At 43.1% G+C, this 24,834-nt stretch overlaps 1 protein-coding gene and 2 pseudogenes across 1 annotated transcript; all 3 read left to right on the forward strand.

The window, feature by feature from the left end:
* The first annotated feature begins 755 nt into the window (after positions 1-755).
* On the forward strand, positions 756-2,419 carry LOC143585371 (lipoxygenase 2, chloroplastic-like). Its single transcript, XM_077067174.1, has 6 exons — positions 756-942; positions 1,146-1,384; positions 1,557-1,880; positions 1,965-2,050; positions 2,138-2,248; positions 2,315-2,419. Exons 2-6 carry the CDS (start codon positions 1,219-1,221, stop codon positions 2,417-2,419), a joined length of 792 nt encoding a protein of 263 aa, XP_076923289.1. The 5' UTR covers positions 756-942; positions 1,146-1,218.
* Positions 2,420-7,977: 5,558 nt separating this feature from the next.
* On the forward strand, positions 7,978-13,280 carry LOC143585372 (lipoxygenase 2, chloroplastic pseudogene; annotated as a pseudogene).
* Positions 13,281-18,871: 5,591 nt separating this feature from the next.
* On the forward strand, positions 18,872-24,788 carry LOC143585356 (lipoxygenase 2, chloroplastic-like; annotated as a pseudogene).
* Positions 24,789-24,834: the final 46 nt, after the last annotated feature.

Genomic DNA, 24,834 nt, shown 5'->3' on the forward strand with positions numbered 1-24,834 from the left:
AGTATTGAAGTATGAACATGAACATTTTTGTATAGAACAAAACTACTTTAAATTTATCAACAAAACAATAATTAACTGTTAGACTTTTATGGTTTTATTTTGTGCAATAATATTCCTTTTAGTCGTTTATCTTTCGCTCAAATTAACTATCGCTACCCACTCCTATAAATAGAGATTCTCATTCCAAGTTATAAATAACACCAACAAGAGCTAGAGTGGTGAGTAAAAAAGTAAATAATGTTGAAGCCTCAAACCAACCAATCTCACTCTCTTCACAACTTACTTCCACTCCACAAGCCCTTCATCAATAGTGGCACCACCAATCATTCCTCCTCCTCCGCCTACTCCCCCGCCATCCTGAGCCACCACACGTCCACCAACAAGTCCAATGCTATGCATGCTCGATCCACCTCAACCGCCGGCAGCATTAAAGCCATCGCAATGCCCGATCTTAACAAGGGCACCAAGGTTCAGGGTGTCATCACCATCCAACCAATTATCAGCTCCGCACTTGCTGCTATAACTACTGGTGGTGTTGCTAATGCTGTCACTGATCTTCTAAAACGCACTTTCTCATTGGAGCTCGTTTCTAATGACCTTGATTGTACGTCCACCCATTTTTCATATTTCACAACATATCATGTTAAAATAGATAATAATTCTAATTTACTTATTTATACAGCAAACGGAAATCGAAAGACGGTGAAGGGGACCGCAAGATACGCGGCATTGAATATTGACCTTATCGTGTACAAGTATAAATGCAACTTTGGCGTCCCTAATGATTTCGGGGAAATAGGAGCTATCTTGGTAGACAATGATTATACTAAGAAGATGTTCTTCAAGACCATTGAACTCAATAATGGTGTTACTTTCACATGTGAGTCTTGGGTTCAATCCAAATATGATGTACCCGGTAAAAGAATCTTTTTCACTGACAAGGTAATCTTATTAACACTTAAATTTTATGACTATATATTAATATTTGTCTTACTTTCAGGGGTTTAAATGGTATTTCAAATGGTTGAAGGACCAAAGTTCAGTTTATAAAAACTGAAGGAAATAAAAAGAAAATAAAACGGCTATTTTCAAACTAATTGCCACCAACGCTGAGTTCTAATTTGAAGGTTTGTTTGTTTGTGTAGTCTTACCTTCCGTCACAAACGCAGGAAGCACTTAAGTCGTTAAGAGCGGAAGATATGGAATCTCTTCGAGGAAATGGAGAAGGAGAGCGTAAATCATCCCGACAGGATTTACGATTATGATGTTTACAATGATCTTGGAGCTCCAGATCTGAGCTTTGATTTAGCACGGCCAGTGCTCGGCGGTGAGGAACATCCTTACCCAAGGCGATGTCATACTGGTCGCCCAATGTCCACCAAAGGTCACACTAATTTCAATATATAACCAAAGTCTATATGATAATTTTAGTGTTAATATATATGTCATTGGAATGCTTTGTTGTTCGAGATAAGCAGAAATTGTTTGAAATTAATCAAATTGCTTAAGGAATAAACTGTAAATGATGAAATTAATTAGATTAAGTTGAATTACAGATCCGTTAACGGAGACCAGAACTCTGCTCCCTTTCTATGTACCATGCGATGAAGATTTTTCAGAGATAAAGAGTGTACAGTTTGGAGCAAAGACTTTGTACTCTGCCTTGCACGGAGTTTTGCCGACTTTAGACTCGGTTTTTACAGACAAAGACAAGGGATTTGCGTTATTCACCCACATAGACTTGCTATATAATCAAGGGGTTAATGTTCCTCCACAAAACAGTGGCATTGCAGGTGCTTTACCAGGACTTATAAAATTAAAAGATGCTGTTGATATTGCAAAAACTGTAATCCAGTTTGAGACACCTGAAACCATTGACAGTAAGTGTTTATCCTTTTTGGATCCGCATGGTTTATTAGTGTAAGGTTTTTCTTTTGTGTATTTATGGATGGTTCTAATCATAGGGGACACGTTCTCTTGGTTCCGGGATGAGGAATTTTGCAGACAAATGCTTGCTGGTCTCAATCCATGTAGCATACAGTTGGTTACGGTACGCTCGTGTTAAAGTTCTTACTGTTAGCATACATGATAAATCACATCATAACTAAAGTTATAACATGTGTGATTATATAACTAGGAATGGCCATTGATGAGTAAATTGGAACCAGAAGTTTATGGACCACCTGAATCAGCAATCACCAAGGAGACTTTACAAGAAGAGATTGGAGGTTTCATGACCTTTGATGAGGTAATGCAACATCATGTCTCTTAGTTTGGTGCCTTATGGCTATAAAGTGTTATTTTGCACTTGCAGGCTTTAGCACAAAAGAAACTGTTCATGTTGGATTACCATGATCTGCTTCTACCTTATGTGAATAAAACACGAAAGGCACAACTCTTTATGGTTCAAGAACTTTAATGTTCCTTACCCCTGAGGGAACATTACGCCCACTAGCCATTGAGTTGACTCGCCCACCATCTAATGGGAAACCACAATGGAAGCATGTGTACACTCCCTCTTGGAATGCAACTAGTGCCTGGCTCTGGAAGCTAGCCAAGGCTCAAGTCCTTTCCCATGATTCGGGCTATCACCAACTTGTTAGCCACTGGTCGGTTCCCTTTTTCTTATATGGTGTTTTATGATTTTTATCCTACTAGTAACTTTGTGATGGATGATGAATTGATGATATTATTGCAGGCTAAGAACTCATTATGTTACAGAGCGTTACATAATCGCCACCAACCGCCATCTTAGCCAAATGCATCCTATTAACCGATTACTACTCCCTCATTTCCGTTACACTATGGAAATCAATGGTCTAGCTAGATTACTTCTCATTAATGCTGGTGGTATCATAGAGTCAACATTTTCTTCTGGAAAATATTGTATGCAACTTTGTTCTGATGCATATGATAAGCTATGGAGATTTGATCATGAGGCACTTCCAGCCGACCTTGTTAGCAGGTACCCATGTTATGCATAAAAACAATAATCATAATGAAGGAAATTAGTATTTTGTTGAAATTAATAGTTTTGCATTTGGTAATGTTAAGGGGTATGGCGGTTGAAGATCCAACTTCACCACTCGGTATGAAGAAACACTAATTGACCCCGGGCAGATTACGGATAATCTGGGGGTTAAATAGATGTTTCCCACGAGGGGTTATGTCCGGCAAAGATGGTTCTTCTGGTGACCTGCAAAACAGACACCGTGAGCTCGTCACTTAGAAGGGGGGGTACCTCCTTGTGACCACCCTCCGGCGTGAGAATCAGACTAGATTGCTCTTGAATATAAGTATATATTAAGAGATTGCTAGAAAAGATAAGATGTGATAAGGTAATGTAATGTGTCCATACCATTCCAAGGTGTTGGAGTATTTATAGCCGAAGGTAGGTTTCCAAGCAGGTACAGCCGGCTGAATAGTATTCCTGTTCTGCCAACTGTGGGCTACGCACATGCCATGCTGGTGGTTGGTGGGTAGGCAGCGGCTGATAGTGACCAGGCCGGCTGTGTACTATTCCTGTTCCACCAACTGCAGGCTATGCACGTTCTCCGACAGGTTGGTGAGTAGGCAGCGGCTGATAGTGACATACAGTACAAGAGCGTGCTGCTCGTCATACTGTTGTCAGTGAGCTGTCGTATCTTTGGTCAGATCTTTTTTCCATACCTCGTCAGGTACAGTACAAAAGATCCTCCAGTATCGTACGGACTGGCTCATTTGTGCGGGAGTGTTCCCGGCTTTGTGCGGGAGTGTTCCCGGCTTGCTCACTCCTTCTTCAGGTGACATTACTGAATTATTTAAGAGTTAAGTGCCTTGTGCGTGTAGCCTTGCTGCGCGGGTAGCCTTCCCTGATGGCTAGTATCCGTTGCTGCGGGAACAGGCGGAGTACGTCGACCATTGGGAGGCTTTTCCTGCGGGAACAGCTTACGTACTGCGCGTAAGGACGTCACGTCTCTGAGCATGGTGGGTCCTGCGGATCCAGTTGGTTTCTGCGCAGACGTCTCTTCAAGGTGAGTCTTGCGAGTTTAGCCTTTGCGCAGACGTCCCTGTTGAAGGTGAGTCTTGCGGGTTCAACTGCGCAGACGTCCCTCTTTGAGGTGAGTCTTGCGGGTCCAACTGGGCTTTGCTGGGACCTACCTCTTCAAGTCCCCCCAGTCCAATGTTCTTCTCATGAATTGTTAATAAGTGAGGTGAACTTTTGGACTTAAGCAAAGGGTTTTGAAAAGGGTTTAGTTTTAAGGTTTTCCATGGGGATTCTTCCCGCGGAAGTCCTAATGTCACGTGCAGAAATTCCCGAATTTTCTGCTTGATCTTTGGGTATGATGCGGGTAGGTCTGTAACCTCCTCGCAAGTCAGGAGCGTTGAGTTCCACTTGTATAGATTCTCCATGAGGTTTTGGTAGTTTTGAACATAGTGATCAATTATGTTAAAACAACCAATTCCATCTTGGAGCTTCAAACAATCTAGTTCTCGACGTTCCCGCTATGCGGGGATGTTATTCCCGTTTCCGCAAGCATGGCCCAGAAGATCCTTCTTGGTTTCAATTCCCTGCGGAGTGCTAGGTATGTGAAGGGTTTCGCCTTGACACTGTACCCGCACTCGTCTTATAGTTACTTTACTTCCAAGGTATTCCTGGCTTCAATTCCCTGCGGGTGCTAAGTATGTGAAGGGTTTTGCCTTGACACTGTACCCGCACCCGTCTTATAGTTACTTGGTCGCCGAGGTATTCTTGGCTTCAATTCCCTGCAGGTGCTAAGTATGTGAAGGGTTTTGCCTTAACACTGTACTCGCACATGTCTTATAGTTACTTGGTTGCCAAGGTAAGGGGTATAGTCCCGCTTACTTTTGAATCTTTTTGAAATTCGAAGAGTTGGTGAAAGGATAAGAACAGTCCAAACTGTTGAAACGTCGTCCGACGGTTTCTTCTGACAGTGTCAGGACGTGCAGGAAGTTATGACGACGTGACAGTATATGGTCATTCCAGACGCTTTTTCAGGCGCGTGGGCGCAAGTTTTCGGGCGCGTGGCCGCGAAGTTTACGGCACGCTTCCTGTCAACAGCTGTTGCCAGCTTGCTTTTTCCACGTGTCATAGTTTCATTGCACCAGCGTTTTCCTCTCTCTTCCGCATTAAATTCATCGCATTCATTGCGATGAGTATATAAAGGGAGGAGAGGTTGCATCTCAACTCACAGTTTCACCTCTCTTCTTCTTCTAAACGATTTCCGGCGAATACTCTAACTTTTCTGTCGAGCATTCTCCTGAAATCGTTCTTTTTTACATCCCAAACATGTCTTCTCATGATCCTGAGGTTACTGTCGAGGAGTCCGATGTATACCTCGAGAATCCGTCGTCCACGTCGGACAAGGATGACAAGAGTACTGCTGGCGAGTGCCAGTGTGCTCTTCCGGTCGACCTTTATCAGTACGTCGTCAGGAAGTTCATGCTCGAGCCTTTCGAGCCTGAGTTTCCTGCACCTCATCAGATGGTGTACGATGCCCCCAAGGGCAAGATAGGGGTGTACGCTGCATTCTTCGTCTATGGGAATCTCAGGTTCCCATTGACGAAGTTTGTATACCGTGTTCTGGAGAGACACGGTGTGCATCTGACTGAGGTACACCCAATGGCGATCGCCAAGATCCGCCATTTCGAGTGGGTGTGTCTCATTCTGGGTGTGGAGCCCCATGTTGACCGCCTGATGACCTTCTATTCCTGGAGGTGCATCCAGGGGTGGTATACCTTGGTCAATCGGATCAAGGGTTTGAAGATCTGCGCTACCGAGCGTAGTCTTCGATCTTGGAAGCGGGAGTTCTTCTATATCTCCGCTCGCGTCGTCCCCATAGCGATGACGTTCAAGAACGGGAGAGCTCTCCTGAACCTTCACGCCTCCAACTACCAGGAGGCGGAATGGTTCTCCAAGGTTTCCCGGATCCAGTCTCCGGTTTACCGCTTTGCGGAGTCCGGGATGGTGATGCTCGGGATGAGCCGGGTGTGGAAGGAGGCGTCACAGATTCCCATCGTCCTCGAATACGGTTTGAACTCTGTCCCTTACGGTATGCTTCATATTATCCGTTAATTTAGGGTTTTTGTTCTAACCGTTTTTTCTTTTTGTTTTCAGAGGGAAACGACTTGCAGTCTCTCCTGCAGCCGCGAGAGAGTGATGGTCCCGCTCGGATGGGTACTCGTGCTCTAGATGAGAACGAGTTGCCCATCCTTGAGCAAACGGCGGATCGGTTTGTGGAGGTCTACCCACCAGGCCACGAGATCCTGAGCGCCAGGCGGCCAGGTAAAGAACTTTTTGACCCTCGCCCTCTCAATGCTCAAACCTCTGCGGGAATTCCTCTAGTTTTGTCATCTTCTGATGAGGAATCCGCAGATGGTCCTTTCTTGGCGAGGAAGAAGAAGGCTGCCGGCGGGAAGGGCAAGGCGAAGGTTGCCTCCACTGCCTATTAGGGGAATCGGTCAGAGTCGGAGACCGAGAGTGAAGAGGTGGCGGGGAACCCTGGTGGTGATGAGACCACTGTTCCGGAGGTTGAGACAGCTGTCACCTCCGGGCAGCCTAGTACAACGACGGTGACCTGCGTGAAGAGGCCGGCTTCATCGGGTTCGTCCCCGCCTATTCGCACCTTCAAGCTCAAGAGGACTCGTAAGTGTAAACTTTAACTTTAACTTCATATCTTTCCGCCATTATATTTAAATATGTTTTCATGCAGGCGTGGATGCAACCGCATTCCAGGGTGGAGCGGGGAGGAGCACTTTTGGACCCATGACGGTAGGTTTGGTCAACCTACCCGAGGCGATGACCCAGGCGGCTACGCCTGCTTCATGTGTTGGTTCAGTTGCTCACTCAGTTGAGGCAACTGTTCCAACTGTGACGTCGTCTCCGCCGGCTGTTAGTGCCATATTCACTGATTCCTTCACTGAGCCGGCGGTGAGTTTTTCTGCGGGCTCTTCCGCAGCGGCGACCACGGTTGTGAGTTCACCTCCGGTGAGTTCACCTCTGTTGGTTCCTACGACGGTGGCTTCAACCGCGCCTCCGGCACCGGCGACCACCTCGCCCCCGGCCGGTTCAGCAGGTATGTTTGGGGTTGGGCGTCTAGCCAATCTCTGCCTCCTTCCCATCTGCCTGACCTCTTGGATGGATATCCGTTAGGTTCGGGTGATGGGTTTGGCGGCTACAGGCCTGTCGTCCACCCTACAGGTGCGTAGGGTTATTTTGGCCTGTTATGTTTTTTTTTATCATCTTTTCCTAACTGCTTTTTGTTTTTGCAGTGTCGGATTCGAATAAGGTGTTTGTTCCGCGGTGGAACATCCGCCGAGGAACCACCCTTCGGACGGCTGTGGACTGCGTCGAGTGGGCGCGCCACGCCGCCCCCAGTGGTGCACTGGGAGAAGCTATGTCAAGCTACCAGGAGGGTAGGCTGACAAACGAGCTTCGAATTCTCCTTGCCCGGATGCAGCCGCGCGTTGAGCTGCTTTGTCGTGAAAATGACAAGTTAAAAGCAGCTCGTATCCAAGAAGTAGCTCAGGCGCGGGCTGTCCGGGAGGAGAACAGGAGGCTCTCCGTCGTTGCTGCGGAGAAGGAGAAGGCCTTCAAGGCCCTTGAGGTTGAAGTTCAGGCCCGTCTCGAGGCCCGTTCCAAGGCTGCCCAAGCTGTTAACGAACAGCTTCGGTTAGCTAAGGAAACCGCCCGGAACGCAACTGAGAGGGCCACCAGGGCTGAAGCTGTTGCTGAGCCTCTACGCACCGAGAATGAGGAGCTCAAAGCCAAATTAGAGAGGCTCCAGCAGGCTCATGACGCCTTGGCCATGGAAGACGCCAAGAAGCTTCAAGAAATCTTGGACCAGAGGGGTATGCTTGACCATACTGAGCGTAAGCTAAAGGGCGTTGAAGAGGCTGCTGCTAAGGAAGTGTTGCTTGCAAACCTTAACAAAAGTGAAGCCGAACGCGCCTGTAACCAAGCTCAAGATGCCCTCCATGAGGCTCTGGTTACCAAGGAATGGCTTCTACGAGAAGCGTTGTCGCAGGTAAGCTTAGCTTCATAATGTCTTCACGCTTTTCTTTATACTTAGAAAAGGTTTTGATACTTGTATTTTTGTTTTGTAGGTTGTGCATCGGGTCTTCACGGACACATTATATGACGATGCCATGAGCGCAGCCCTCAACGCTTCTCATGAGGACGGGGAAAAGGCTGGCTTCCTGCTTGGTCTAGGGTTCGTTGAGAAGGGCATCCCGCCTTCCAACTTCCCTTTATATGATGTGGATACTGAAGCTGCTTATGACCAAGCAGTGAACCAGTATGCTGCCTTCCCGCATCCAGTGGTGGAGAAGGTGAACGAAGTTGCTGCTGCTGATGATGGGTTAACCATTCTCAAGACCTTCCTTGAACCGCCACAGCCAACTGATGGTGCGGGTACAAGTGGGTTTGGAGGGAGTGGTCCTGAAGCTTGAACCTTTAGATCCCTTCCCACTGTTAGGATAGGTTTATGTTTTTGTATAGATTTACACTCTTGTAGGCAGGTAGATACCTGGCCATTCTTGTAATACTTGAATTTTTATGGAATGTAAATCTTTGTGCGGGTAGGACCGTCACTCTTGCTTTATAAACGTTATACGACTTGCTCATGCATATTATAGTTTAATTTGGCACTTGTTTTGCCGCATAATCAATATATGATTTGCTTGTGCATACTTTAGTTTAACTTAGCAATTTCTTAAGTACTTTGAATAAGTTAACCTATCAACATGGCAGATAATAGGTTAAAGTTTTGCTTCCTCTTTCGTGATTGTGCGGGTAAGACCGTCACTTGCACTTAGTAGGATGGCTAAACTTTACCTATATCTGACCTGCGTGGAGGTTTTCCTCATTTTTTCCTTGAAGATATTTTCTAAGTGTTCTGAATAAGTTAACCGTTCGACGCGCGGTTGTCAATAGGTTAAAGTTCAGTTTCCTCTATCATGATTTGTGCGGTTAGGCCCGGTACTTTCATTTAGTGGGATGACCGAACTTCACCTATGACTGACCTGCGTGAAGGTTTGCCGTTTTTTGTGTTTATGCGGGTTTTGCCGCCTTCCACACGCAACGATTTCTTCACATTTATGCGGTGAAAACCGGCATATCAGTGTTTTGAATAAATTAACCGTTCGACGCGCGGTTGTCAATAGGTTAGTTCGGTGTCCTCTATTATGATTTGTGCGGTTAGGACCGGCACTTTCATTTAGTAGGATGATCAAACTTTACCTATGACTGACCTGCGTGAAGGCTTTCCTTATATTTTCTTTAAAAATTTGTCGTTTTGTGTTTATGCGGGTTTTGCCGCCTTCCACATGCAACGACTTGTTTTCCCACTTATGTATGCGGTGAAGACCGGCATATCAGTGTGGATAGTTCATTAAGTATAAATGTAAGACCATCAGCGTCAATGTGATAAGGAGAATCATTTCCATTAGAAGTGGCTCTGGGCCTTTTCTTTTACAAGTTTGGAATTGATCTACATGCAGACTGTGTAATTGAACTCCCTTCCATGTTCTTGGGAGAGTCATCGAGCCTTTCGAGCCGATATGCACTTGGTTCGGAATCTCGTTGTTTACGCAGTATGTAGTCTCCGACATTGAAGCTGCAGTTTTATTCGTGTTTTCCCCAACTAGGGTTCTACACGCATTAGCCTGCTCAGCGTTCATTACGCCACGAGGTGCGTGAGCGTCCCATCTCTGACAAATGCTTCGACGATGTCCTTCAAGTCTACGCATTCCTCGGTGTTGTGGCCTCTTGTCCTGTGGAAGTCACAGAATTTGCTCTGATCAGCGTTGTGACGCTCTCGGATTATTGGAGCCTTTGGCCATGGGAGTCTCTCGGTGTCAAATATCTCGGTGATGCTTTTGGTGAGTGGCGTCCATCTGGAGTTCCGGTTTGACGACGGCATGTTATCCTTTCCGCTTAACCGAGGGTGCGAGCCGGATGAGGTGTCAAAGTTTACCCTTAACTGCCAAATGCCTAGCTTCCTCTTTTTGTTTAATCGGGCGGTAAGGACATTGTTTTCTCTTATTTTCTGGGTGTAGAGGTTTGTGCTCTGGGGAAGATCTCTACCCAGTTGCTTTTCCGTTTCCGCGAAGCGTTTAGCTGCTGTCATGATGGCATCCCATGTGGATGGCATGTCATCTTTACCCGTTAAGGTGCGGATGAGCTCTGGGTCTTTTGTGCCCTGGATGAAAGCAGCGCGAACAAGATCTTCGCTAATATTACCCAGACTTAGCTTCTTTGAGTTGAAGCGAGTGATGAAGTCTAGCAAAGATTCATCTTCCTCTCGAATGCAATTGAGGATTGTCCATTGCTCTTCGGTATACTTTCTTTGTTGGCTGAAGTGTTGGCTAAACTTCTGTTGGAAGTCTGCCCAATCATAGATGTGGTGGACCGGTAGACGGTCAAACCACGTTCTAGCCGCTCCAACTAGCGTCATCTGGAACATATAACACCACGTGGGTTCCGTCCAATTGCTGACGGTTGCCCCTGCTATGAATCTGTTCAAATGATCGTCTGGGTCGGATATACCATCATAAGTGCCGATGTTGGGCATCTGCTTGGCACTCTTCGGGGCGATTGCTTCCGCAATGTCCCTTGCAAACTTGGACGTTCCCGCATTTGCAACAGTTGGTCTAAAAGCTTTGGAGAAGTCAAGTGGGTTTCTACCCGCGTTTTTTGGTTTGAAAGTTTCTCCCAAATTCCTTCTCGGTTGGAAGTCCGTGTCCTTACGCTTCCCTTTCGCCCTATGGCGAGGGTTTACGTCGGTGTCGGATTCCTCCGAATCATCGTCCAAGTACTCGCACTCATTGCTCATGTTGAGCTGTTGTCGAGTGCTTCCGAATTCGTCAGCCTGTTGGAGTGAACGTAAGCGTTCATCCAACTCTGCTTGGAATTCCCTTTGACGTTTTTTCGCCCACGCTTTAACTTGTTCAAGTGACGGGGGGCCTCGTCTGTTGTCTTTCCACCTGGGTATCAATGAATCCCAGGGGAGGATTGTTTACTGCACTTGCCCCGGCTCGGGTAACCGGGGTAGTGTTCGTAAAATTTACTGCACTTGCCCCGGCTTGGGTAACCGGGATAGTGTTCGTAAAATGTGTGTATTCGCCTGTGTTCCCCCCAGTAGCTGGGGTTGTGGTTACCGGGGTTTCTTGGTTACTCCCTGGCCTGGGGACCTGAGTAACGTTAACCATCTTTTCGGAGGTTTTGAAAAAACTGAGAATTAGTTCTAGCTTTTATGCACGGATGGCGCCAATGAAGAAACACTAATTGACCCCGGGCATATTACGGATAATCTGGGGGTTAAATAGATGTTTCCCACGAGGGGTTATGTCCGGCAAAGATGGTTCTTCTGGTGACCTGCAAAACAGACATCGTGAGCTCGTCACTTAGAAGGGGGGGTACCTCCTTGTGACCACCCTCCGGCGTGAGAATCAGACTAGATTGCTCTTGAATATAAGTGTATATTAAGAGATTGCTAGAAAAGATAAGATGTGATAAGGTAATGTAATGTGTCCATACCATTCCAAGGTGTTGGAGTATTTATAGCCGAAGGTAGGTTTTCAAGCAGGTACAGCCGGCTGAATAGTATTCCTGTTCTGCCAACTGTGGGCTACGCACGTGCCATGCTGGTGGTTGGTGGGTAGGCAGCGGCTGATAGTGACCAGGCCGGCTGTGTACTATTACTGTTCCACCAACTGCAGGCTATGCACGTCCTCCGACAGGTTGGTGAGTAGGCAGCGGCTGATAGTGACATACAGTACAAGAGCGTGCTGCTCGTCATACTGTTGTCAGTGAGCTGTCGTATCTTTGGTCAGATCTTTTGTCCATACCTCGTCAGGTACAGTACAAAAGATCCTCCAGTATCGTACGGACTGGCTCATTTGTGCGGGAGTGTTCCCGGCTTTGTGCGGGAGTGTTCCCGGCTTGCTCACTCCTTCTTCAGGTGACATTACTGAATTATTTAAGAGTTAAGTGCCTTGTGCGTGTAGCCTTGCTGCGCGGGTAGCCTTCCCTGATGGCTAGTATTCGTTGCTGCGGGAACAGGCGGAGTACGTCGACCATTGGGAGGCTTTTCCTGCGGGAACAGCTTGCGTACTGCGCGTAAGGACGTCACGTCTCTGAGCATGGTGGGTCCTGCGGATCTAGTTGGTTTCTGCGCAGACGTCTCTTCAAGGTGAGTCTTGCGAGTTTAGCCTTTGCGCAGACGTCCCTGTTGAAGGTGAGTCTTGCGGGTTCAACTGCGCAGACGTCCCTCTTTGAGGTGAGTCTTGCGGGTCCAACTGGGCTCTGCTGGGACCTACCTCTTCACGGTATAAAACTAACTATTGAGGATTACCCGTTTGCAAATGATGGCCTACTTATTTATGATGCCATAAAACGGTGGGCAACTTCTTATGTTAACCACTGCTACCCAGAAGCAAAGCTTGTAGAATCTGATGAAGAGCTTCAAGCATGGTGGAATGAAATCCGTACAGTTGGTCATGGAGACAAGAAAGACGAACCGTGGTGGCCACAACTCAAAACCCAAGATGATTTAATTGGTATTGTATCAACCATCATGTGGGTGACTTTGGGTCACCATTCGGCGGTCAACTTTGGTCAATACGACTTTGGTGGTTACTTCCCGAACAGGCCGAAGATTGCAAGGCTCAAAATGCCTAATGAGGACCCCACATATGAAGAATGGGACTCGTTTCTAAAACGACCCGAAGATATGTTATTGAAATGTTTTCCATCCCAAATTCAAGCTACAAAAGTGATGGCTGTTTTAGATGTTTTATCAAGTCATTCACCAGATGAGGAGTATATTGGTGGGAACATCGAGCCCGCATGGGCGGCAGAGCCTACTTTAATGGCAGCATTTGAGGAGTTTCAAGGAAGGCTAAATCAGCTGGAAAGCATTATCGACTTAAGAAACAGTGATCCCAGTTTAAAGAACCGAAGCGGTGCAGGATTGGTTCCATACCAACTTTTGAAGCCGTATTCAGATAGAGGTGTGACCAGAAGAGGTGTTCCAAATAGCATATCCATCTAGTCGGTTCGGTTCAAGTCATGATGGTTGAGTAATGGTTTGTGTGGTAATAAGGTCTTAATCAATGGTTTTAGTTTTGTTTTATTTTGATATGGAATAAAAGTTACTGTATGTTGTATTATCGGTCAGTCTACAGAATTGAGCCTAAAATGTGATCAACATGTCTTATATGTAAATCATTTTCAGACTGATGTTTATCTCCATGTGACTAAACCACAAAGAAGCAAAGTGCTTGAATTAGACTTAAAAGTGTCATAAAAGGTGCAATTTTACTAGCATACTATAATAATTGTTATTTTATAAAAAGAGTAAACTGTACTTTTCGTCCTTGTGGTTTGTCTAAATATACTGTTTTAGTCCAATAGTTTTAAATTTTGTGATTTTCGTTCCTGGGGTTTCATTTCACTTGCAATTAAACCCGACTCCACTAGCCCCGTTAAGTCTAGTCGTTAAATCCATAAGCGTGCCATTCACATAAGGGGTACTTTTGTCCCTTTTATCTCCAAATAAACCTAGTCTTAATTCGCAAGACCCCACTAGTGTGTATTTGGGAAAAAAAGGACAAAACTGCCCCTCACATGAATGGCATGCTGATGGATTTAACGACCAGACTTAACGAGGTTAGGGAGGTCGAGTTTAGTTGTAAGTAAAATAAAACCACATGAACCAAAATCATAAATTTGAAACTATTGTACTAAAACAGGATATTTGAACAAACCACGGGGACGAAACCGCAGTTTAGACTTATAAAAATTATGGTGATGAAGAATCAAGAATGAGATTATGAAACAATATAGAAACCAATGGTCAATTGGAATTTTTGAGTCACCACTAACAATAGAAAAATTGGTAGACTAAGTTGGTTTGAATATGTTGATTTAAGTTGGTTTATTTTTATAAAACGATATTTTTATTGTTCTTGTTAAAATATTTTGTGTTTTGAATTTATAATAAATTTACATGTTGGTTTTGTGTTTTGAGTTGCAACGATGTTGCATTTCAATAAACCAAAACTAGAGGTGCACATACAAACGGGTTAACCATTCACTAATCGATTTCTAACCAAACCGATTCTCTAACCGGTTATTACTAAGAAAAAACGACAGTTAGTAACCGGTTTTTTCATTTCGACCCCAGAACCGGATAATAACCGGTTACAAAACCGGTTAACTGAAACTGGTTTTAGGTTTTTAAATTATGTTTTTAAAAACCGGTATTTCTCCCGGTTCATTACCGGTTAACAAGTTGGTTATACCCGAAACTGGTTAGGAATTTTGGGCTTGACAATGGGTTACTAGTTGACCCGATTAACCGGTTAATTGACCGTTGACCAATAAACGGTTATTAAATTAACCGGTTTTTGAATAACCGGTTAGCAAGTTTGTGCATGTCTAACCAAAGCAATTGGTATGTACTAGAGGTGTACAAAAAAATCGGTTTGGGCGGTTTTTTGCAAACCGAACCGAACCAGTTTGGGTTCAAAACCGGTTTTACCCAAATCGACAGTTTCAGGAACGGTTCTCTTAAGATCTACCGAACCGGTTTGAGAAAAGCCAATTTAAAATCGGTTAAACCGGTTTATAAACCAGATCGAACCGACTTGACCAGACCGGCTTATCTTGCTTCTAAACCGGTTTATAAACCAAACCGGTTTGAGTCAAACCGATTTTGACCAGCTGTTGACCAAACCGGTTTGGTTTATAAACTGGGTCGGTTTGGGTTTAAAAGCCGGTTTTGTACACCTATAGGCTCTAGTCTGTACTACTCCTGTAGAACCGAAACAGACATAATTCAGCATCATACTGGGCCTAAGTTAATTGGGCTAGAAAATTGAATTTATCATGCTCAGCTCAAACGAGTCTTGTAGACCCAATTCGCACTTGGACTCGTCTAACATCATAAAACCCGAACCACAATGTTCCTTAGATGGTAGGTGTAGGGGTATGGTACTAAACCCGGTTTTACGACCCTAAATTTATTATGTTTGGCTTATTTTATTATATGGACTAATATACAATGTTATTGGGCTGAGGGGGTTTTGTGGAGGTAACCCTAACTGGGCTAGGCCCATTAGGGTACCATGATGGTGGCCATGAGGCTCCCTATATAAGGAGGTCTCCACCTCCTTATTAGAGGTGGGTCATTCTCAATAAGAGCCACCACCATATTTTTGTGTCTGTGAACAAGAGATCCTGGAGATTTCTTAGCGGTCACCTCCACACCCCCAAAAAGTCATTGCAGATCCCAACCAGCCGGAGAAGAAGATCAAGACGTGGTTCGTTCATCTCGAAATCCGTGGAAACATCGTCATGGATCAGGTCAGATTCATCTTGTGCTTCGACAATGGCGCCATCCGTGGGACGGCAATGAACCACGCTTCGCTTCTCGTCTCGGCCCTCCGATCTGTTCATCAATATCTCGGGTCTACGGTTTCTTCTTTCAGATATGTTCTATGGAAATCCAAAAATCCGTAGATCTAAAAAATACTTCCAAATCTGGAAATACACAAGAAGAAATACCACCGAACTTTTGGGGAAAACCCTTAGATCTGTGTTTTTTCTAAGTGAAAAATACCAAATCTAGTTATGATTTTTTCAGATCTGGGTTCGTTTGAGCAACAGTCACACTTCATATTCATAGATCTATAAATCCTATTAGATCTGTTGGTTTTACATAAAACCTACCTGATGTGGATATTCAAAATCTCTAGATCGTGCGCGCCACCGCGGATCAAAATCGCTCCCTGTGGATCAACTTCGGATTCCGCATGCGCGCTCCCGGCGACCACTCCACGCCACAGCGGGCCGCATGCGCGCTCCCGGCGATCACTCCACGCCACAGCGGGTCGCATGCGCGCTCCTGGCGATCACTCTACGCCACAGCGGGTCGCATGCGCGCTCCCGGCGATCACTACACGCCACAGCGGGCCGCATGCGCGCTCCCGGCGATCACTCTACGCCACAGCGGGTCGCATGCGCGCTCCCGGCGATCACTCTACGCCACAGCGGGTCGCATGCGCGCTCCCGGTGATCACTCTACGCCACAGCGGGTCGCATGCGCGCTCCCGGCGATCACTACACGCCACAGCGGGCCGCATGCGCGCTCCCGGCGATTACTCTACGCCACAGCGGGTGGCATGCGCGCTCCCGGCGATCACTCTACGCCACAGCGGGTCGCATGCGCGCTCCCGGCGATTACTCTACGCCACAGCTCACGCATATCACATGCTCATGAAGACAGCCAAAACCTATGCTCGTGGCGCATATCACATGCTCACGCATCACGCATGCTCACGCGTATCACGTATGCTCACGCATCACGTATGCTCACGCATCACGTATGCTCACGCATATCACATGCTCACGCATCACATATGTTATTGGGCTTCACGTATGCTCATGCATATTAGATGCTCACGCATCATGCACGCTCGCGCACCACATCTGCGCGTGAGAATAAAGGAGACATTGCGCAGGCCGCGCGTAAGCGACATAACAAATGAACAGTCTAATCCAAATCAGGATAAGAACAACCATGATTGTACTCACATGGCTACGCGCCATACTTAAAGGTTGGGAATCCTCATAATATCCCATATGGCCACGCGCCATACTTAAAGGTTGGGAATCTTCATAATATCCCATATGGCCGCGCGCCATACTTAAAGGTTGGGAATCCTCATAATATCCCATATGGCTACGCGCCATACTTAAAGGTTGGGAATCCTCATAATATCCCATATGGCTACGCGTCAAACTTAAAGGTTGGGAATCCTCATAAACCCATAGGCCACGCGCCAAGCTTAAAGGTTGGGCACACCTCATAATTTGCCCGAGGATGGGAACCATGCAATACATCCACTTTTAGTTGACATGTTTTTGCAGGTTTGGCTACGAGCCGCATAAACACCTATGACATCATTATTATTATCTGGCCATTTGTGCCTCCATTATTATTTTGAAAACAGGCCGGGATATTCATCCTGCGCGGAGGAGGCCCTTGTGGGCCAGTCATTATCATCATTTTATAGCTCGTAAGACGCCTCGCGCGCAAGCTTTTATTATTCTTATAGCTCGTAAGACGCCTCGCGCGCAAGATTTTATTATTCTTATAGCTCGTAAGACGTCACGCGCGCAAGCTTCATTATTCTCATAGATCCGTAAGTCGCCTCGCGCACAGGCTTCATTATTTTTACAGCTCGTAAGTCGCCTCACGCGCGCAAGCTTTATTATTCATATAGCTCGTAAGACGCCTCGCGCGCAAGCTTTTATTATTCTTATAGCTTGTAAGACGCCTCGCGCGCAAGCTTTTATTATTCTTATAGCTCGTAAGACGCCACGCGCGCCGGCTTCATTATTCTCATAGATCCATAAGTCGCCTCGCGCGCAGGCTTCATTATTTTTACAGCTCGTAAGTCGCCTCACGCGCGCAAGCTTTATTATTCTTATAGCTCGTAAGTCGCCTCGCGCGCAAGCTTTTATTATTCTCATAGCTCATAAGTCGCCTCGCGCGCAAGCTTTATTATTCTCATAGCTCGTAAGTCGCCTCGCGCGCAGGCTTTTATTATTCGGCGTGCTATATCTTATTCATGCTAGTGCACCATCATTATCATAAAAACCACAACACGTCACCATCATGAAGAAAACCTCCCAAAACTCAAAGACAATAAAGATAAGGCCGAAGAAAAGGGAAAAAACCGCCTCACGCCCTAACACACCTCATAAAGTCCAGCACTCCACCTAAACGCTTGCGCGACCAGGAGCAACGCTGGACTTGGGGGGCTTGTAGGGGTATGGTACTAAACCCGGTTTTACGACCATAAATTTATTATGTTTGGCTTATTTTATTATATGGACTAATACAATGTTATTAATAAAAACTAAGTATAGGGAGCCTCATAGCCACCATCATGGTACCCTAATGGGCCTAGCCCAGTTAGGGTTACCTCCACAAAACCCCCTCAGCCCAATAACATTGTATTAGTCCATATAATAAAATAAGCCAAACATAATAAATTTAGGGTCGTAAAACCGGGTTTAGTACCATACCCCTACAAGCCCCCCAAGTCCAGCGTTGCTCCTGGGCGCGCAAGCGTTTAGGTGGAGCGCTGGACTTTATGAGGGGCTTGTAGGGGTATGGTACTAAACCCGGTTTTATGACCCTAAATTTATTATGTTTGGCTTATTTTATTATATGGACTAATACAATGTTATTGGGCTGAGGGGGTTTTGTGGAGGTAACCCTAACTGGGCTAGGCCCATTAGGGTACCATGATGGTGGCCATGAGGCTCCCTATATAAGGAGGTCTTCACCTCCTTATTAGAGGTGGGTCATTCTCAATAAGAGTCACCACCATATTTTTGTGTCTGTGAACAAGAGATCCTGGAGATTTCTTAGCGGTCACCTCCACACCCCCAAAAAGTCATTGCAGATCCCAACCAGCCGGAGAAGAAGATCAAGACGTGGTTCGTTCATCTCGAAATCCGTGGAAACATCGTCATACATATTTGTATACTAAAATAACAAGTTACAACATTGATGGGCTTGAATCCCGATCTTATTAATAAAAAAATATAAAATACGATATATTTTTTCACGTGATGGGTGATTTTTAACGTCTAGTTTTACGAAATATAATAAACTTAGATAATTATATTTATAAATCACAGAAGTGTATAAATTCGTGGGTGTAATATCCTTTTTACCCTTCATTCAAATAAGTATCACATTCCATCAGCCTATAAATAAATATTCTTGTTCCAACATTCAAATCACACAAACAAAATAAGAGCATTGAGCAAAATAAACAAAAATAAATCATGCTAAAGCCACAAATCAACCAATCTCACTCTCTTCAAAAACTACTACCACTCCGTAAGCCCTTCATCAATGGTGGCACCACCAATCATTCCTCCTCCTCCGCCATCCTCCGCCAGCACACATTCACCAAGAAGCATAACGCTACTCTAGCTCGATCCACCTCAAGTGTCGGTAACATTAGAGCCGTAACGACTCCCCTTGTTACCAAGACCACCACAGTCAATGGTCTCATCACCATCCAACCAGCCATTAGCTATGCCCTCGGTGATTTACGTCCTAGTAGTCATGTTGGTACAATGTCGGATCTTAAAGCGGGGTATTTCTTGTTGGAGCTCGTTTCTAATGATCTTGATTGTACGTATACGCATGCCTGCCTATATATATATATAAGTTAGTTTCATTTGAGAACTCAAAAAAAGTTAAGAACTTTTAGAAACTCTTAAAAACCAAATATTTTTTTAACTTTTTTTTATATATTAACATTATTTGAGACTTGTTTTATCATATTTATAAAAAAAAAATTTTGATTACATATATAAATCACAAGTTACACATGTGTAAAATTTATGTGATAAAAATTTATGTGTAAAAAAAACATAGATATGCGTAAAAAAAAACTAATTTTCATAATTATAATCGTAAATATAGATGTCAAAAGTGATAAAATTATACTTAAATAACATTAACCTACAAAAATTTTTACAAAAAATGTTAGTTATTAAGAGTTCCTTCAAGTTCTTAAATAATTTAAGAGTTTCCAAATGATACTAATCCTATATATATATTTATATAGGATTGGGTTCATTTCAGAAGTATTTTTAGTGTGAGAAGTGCGAGAAGAGCATCTAGCTGATCATAAGTTTTATTTTTAATTTCGGATTATTTAATTGTAGAGGTATATTAGTAAAAAGTTTAGAAATTTCTTTTGGTAATTAATACCAATTAATGTTAAGTTACAAATGATTATACATTTATTTTTATTTTTTAATTTGATTTAATCTTTAAATAATTCATAAAACGAAACCATCATACTCATACTTTAATAAATATAATATATTAACCATCATAAAAACAAATACTTACACAAATCGTAATATTAACCTACACATACAAAAACTAATTCATGTTATCACCTACACAGATCATAATATTTATATACGTGCACATAACTAGTTCATGTTAACCTACACATATCACAATAATAACCTACATATACAAATTTACCTCATGTTATAGCCTACCCATTTGTATTTACCTACGCATATCAGAATATTAACTAACACAAACAAACATTGTTCATGATATCGCGTACAATTAATATTATTAACCTAAACTTGTAAAATATTCGCAATGTAGGAACACATCATATTTTTTATAATTTTAATTATTTTATAATCTATCTTTTATGTGTAGGCAAAATACGAGTTATGTGTAGATAAATATTATTTATATGTAGGTGAAAACAAAATGAACTAGCAAGCTGTGTAGGTGAATACGATATATGTGTAGGTGAAAAATAAAAGAAACAAAATTAGTGTAGGAGAAATAAGTTGTGTTGGTAAATACGAGTTACATTTTGATAAAAATAAAAATAACTAACAATTTGTATAATTAAATATGAGCTATAGGTAGATTATTTTGTTACTTGTGTAGGTGATTAATTTAATACAATTCACCTACATATATATTTTTTTATATGTAGGTAATAGATAATTCAAATTTGTAATTTTTTACAAAAATTAATGTGAAGAATATTTTAGGAGTAATTAGAGGAATTAATACATTGAACAAATAAGAGATAATCAATGGTTGAGATCAACTTATCGTACTTCTCGCATGATCTATCCCCTATATATATATGTGTGTACGTGCGCGCGCTCTTAATGTAAAGTATTATTGTATTGAAAATGACTTGTTTTTTTTTCGTTACTTGATATAGTGCAAGGAAACCAGAAGACGTTACAGGCGTCCGCGACATATGAAAGATCGGATTCTAGCATTAATAAGTACACATTTATATGCAACTTTGAGATCCCTGCAGATTTTGGAGAAATAGGGGCTATTCTAGTGGAAAGTGAGTATGATACAAAAATGTTCTTCGAGACCATTGCTCTTGATAACGGTGTGACTTTCACATGTGAATCTTGGATTCAGCCCAAAGCTGATGTACCCGGGAAAAGAATCTTCTTCACCGATAAGGTCCACTCTTTTCTTATTTATATTATTTTATTATAGCTCAATAGTTTATGATCTTTGAAATAAATTGATATCTTGTGATTTAATTAAAGTTTTACTACTTTTTAAGGGATTAAATTGCGGTTTCGGTTCTTTTGGTTTGTCCAAATCTGCGGTTTTAGTCCAATAGTTTCAAATTTACGATTTTCATTCCTGTGGTTTCATTTCACTTGCAATTAAACCTGAATTCATTAACCCTGTTAAGTCTGGTTGTTGAACCCATCAACAAGCACCTCACATGAGGGGCAGTTTTGTCCTTTTTCTACCAAAATAAACTCCAGTCCTAATTCCAAGCCTCCTCACGTGAGGGGCCGGGGTGTATTTGAGGAAAAAAGTACAAAGTTGCCCATCACGTGAAGGGCACGCTGATGGTTTAACGACCAGACTTAGACTTAAGAGAATTAGTGAATTCAGGTTTAATTGCAAGTGAAATGAAACTACAGTGTCAAAAATCACAAATTTGAAACTATTGGACTAAAACTGCAAATTTGGACAAACCACAGGGACGAAAACCACATTTCACTCCTTTTTAAGGCTTTAAATGTTATTTAATATCGTACATATATAGTGTAATTACACTCATACAAAACAACTATTTTATATAATTATACTACTTTACTTGCATAGGTAATTACACTATTTGATTCGCATGTTTAGTACAGTTTTTAGTTTGTGCGTTAACTTTCCCACTAATGTTAATTAGCATCTCGTTAAAGGACCAAAAAGAGGAAAAAGTTTTTTTTGTTAATGCTATATCAAACATGTAGCCGTTGCCGTTGAGTTATAATTTGTAGTTTGATTGTGTAGTCTAATTACCTTCCATCGGAGACGCCTGAAGGACTGAAGTCGTTAAGAGCGGAAGATCTGGAGTCTCTTCGAGGCAATGGCGAAGGAGAGCGTCAACCATACGATAGGATTTACGAATATGATGTATACGACGATCTCGGAGATCCAGACACAAGTTTAAATTTAGCAAGGCCAGTGCTAGGTGGTGAGAAACATCCGTACCCTAGGCGTTGCCGTACTGGTCGCCCTATGTCCACTACTATAGGTACAATTTACTCAACTTACTGGATTTCAATACAAAATCAAAGTTTACATGTTATTTCTATGGTCGGTCCATCAGTGCTTACACGTTACAGCGCAGCTTGTTGCCTGTTACTTGTCACTATATTATAATTTTTTCACTTTGAGTAACGATAACATTTATATAAAAAATAAAAATAAGAAAAAATAGTTATAGAAGGAATTTACTGAATTAAACAAAACATTTTGAAATTGCAGATAAAAAGGCTGAGACCAGAAATTCGGTCCCGTTCTATGTACCATGCGATGAAAATTTTTCAGAGACAAAGGATTTACAGTTTTGGTGCTACATTTTTGTTCAACGTGCTCCATGAACTCATACCGGCTTTAGATGCAAAATACACAGACAAAGACAAGGGATTTCCGTTATTCACAGATATAGACTTAGTCTATAATCAAGGTGTTGATGTTCCTACCACTGATAATGGCTTTGCAAGTGCTTTTCCTAAACTCGTAAAAGAGGTTGATGCTGCGCATGCTGTTATCCAGTTTCCAATTCCTGAAACTATTGACAGTAAGCATTTATCCTTTTTGCATCCTCATGGTTTATTAGTGTAAGTTTTGTTTGTGTAATAATGGCTTTAAGCGCAGGGGACATGTTTCCTTGGTTTCGTGATGAGGAATTTTGCAGACAAACGCTTGCTGGTCTCAACCCTTATGCCATACAGTTGGTCACGGTATGTTCATGTGAAACGTTCTCACTGTTAGCATACGCAATAAATAACATCTTGACTAAGATGTTGCCTGATTATATTACTAGGAATGGCCGTTGATGAGTAAACTGGATCCTGAAATATACGGACCGCCTGAATCAGCAATCACTAAGGAGATTGTACAGAAAGAGATCGGTGGTGTCATGACTTTCGATGAGGTAACGCAACATAATGTGTATTAAGGTTATGAAGTGTTGTCAAATTAAATGTCTACTAATTATACACTTGTAGGCTTTAGCGCAAAAGAAACTGTTCATGTTGGATTACCATGATTTGCTTCTACCTTATGTGAATAAAACACGAGAGCTTAAAGGCACAACTCTTTATGGTTCGAGAACTCTAATGTTCCTTACGCCTGAGGGAACATTACGCCCACTAGCCATTGAGTTGACTCGCCCACCATCTAAAGAGAAACCACTGTGGAATCATGTGTACACACCAACTTGGAATGCTACTGGTGCCTGGCTATGGAAGCTAGCCAAGGCTCAAGTTCTTTCCCATGATTCGGCTTATCATGAGCTCGTGAGCCATTGGTTGGTTCTTTATTTTCGATAACAATTTATTTTACATGTTTATGATTTTATGCATATGTTGGAGTTGAACATTGTTTTGGTGTTCTTTACTATGCAGGCTAAGAACACATTGTGTTACAGAGCCTTACATAATTGCCACCAACCGTCATCTCAGCCAAATGCACCCTATTAAATGACTACTTCTCCCTCATCTCCGTTACACTATGCAAATCAATTCTCTAGCTCGATTAGCTCTCATTAACGCTGGTGGTGTCATCGAGTCAACATTTTCTCCTGGAAGATATTGTATGGAAATTTGTTCTGATGCATATGATCAGCTGTGGCGGTTTGATCACGAGGCACTTCCAGCCGACCTTATTAGCAGGTACCCTTCTTACACAACATAACAACAATAATAGCAATAATATAAATAATAATGAAGTTAGTAGTTATATGAAATTAATTATATTGTATGGTATCATTCAGGGGGATGGCAGTTGAAGATGAAAATGCACCACATGGTGTAAAACTAACGATCGAGGATTACCCGTTTGCAAATGATGGTTTACTTATTTATGATGCCATCAAACAATGGGCTACTTCTTATGTCAACCACTACTACCCAGAATCAAATCTTGTAGAATCTGATAAAGAGCTTCAAGCATGGTGGAATGAAATCTGTACAGTCGGTCACGGGGACAAGAAAGATGAAGCATGGTGGCCACAACTCAAAACCCAAGACGATTTAGTTGGAATCGTTTCAACCATAATGTGGGTGGCTTCTGGTCACCACTCAGCGGTCAACTTTGGTCAATACGACTTTGCTGGTTACTTCCCGAACAGGCCGACAATCGCAAGAACCAAAATGCCTAACGAGGACCCCACAGAAGAGGAATGGGAGTCGTTTATTCAACGGCCCGAAGATGTGTTGTTGAATTGTTTCCCGTCCCAAATTCAAGCTACAAAAGTGATGGCAGTTTTGGATGTTTTATCAAGCCATTCACCAGATGAGGAGTATATTGGTGGGACCATTGAGCCGGCATGGGAGGCGGTGCCGGCTATAAAGGTGGCCTTTGAGGAGTTTCAAAGAAGTCTGAATGAGCTAGAAAGTATTGTAGACTCGAGAAACCGTGTTCCGCTTTTGTTGAACCGACGTGGTGCAGGGTTGGTTCCGTACCAACTTATGAAGCCGTATTCTGGTAGAGGTGTGACCGGGAAAGGTGTTCCAAACAGCATATCCATCTAGTTGGTTTGGCTTGGTAGAGTAATGGTTTGTGTGATAATAAGGTCATAATCCATGGTTTAGTTGTGTTTTATTTTGATATGAATAAAAGTTCATTTTGTGTCTTGTTGTATTATTGAGCTTGTAATGTGATCAAGATGCCATGTATTTGTTATCAATCTCCAAAAATGAAA

The sequence above is a fragment of the Bidens hawaiensis genome, unplaced genomic scaffold (assembly GCF_021521415.1).
Source record: "Bidens hawaiensis isolate Kalapana, Puna unplaced genomic scaffold, B.hawaiensis_p1.1 tig00033830_1, whole genome shotgun sequence".
NCBI lineage: Eukaryota > Viridiplantae > Streptophyta > Magnoliopsida > Asterales > Asteraceae > Bidens > Bidens hawaiensis.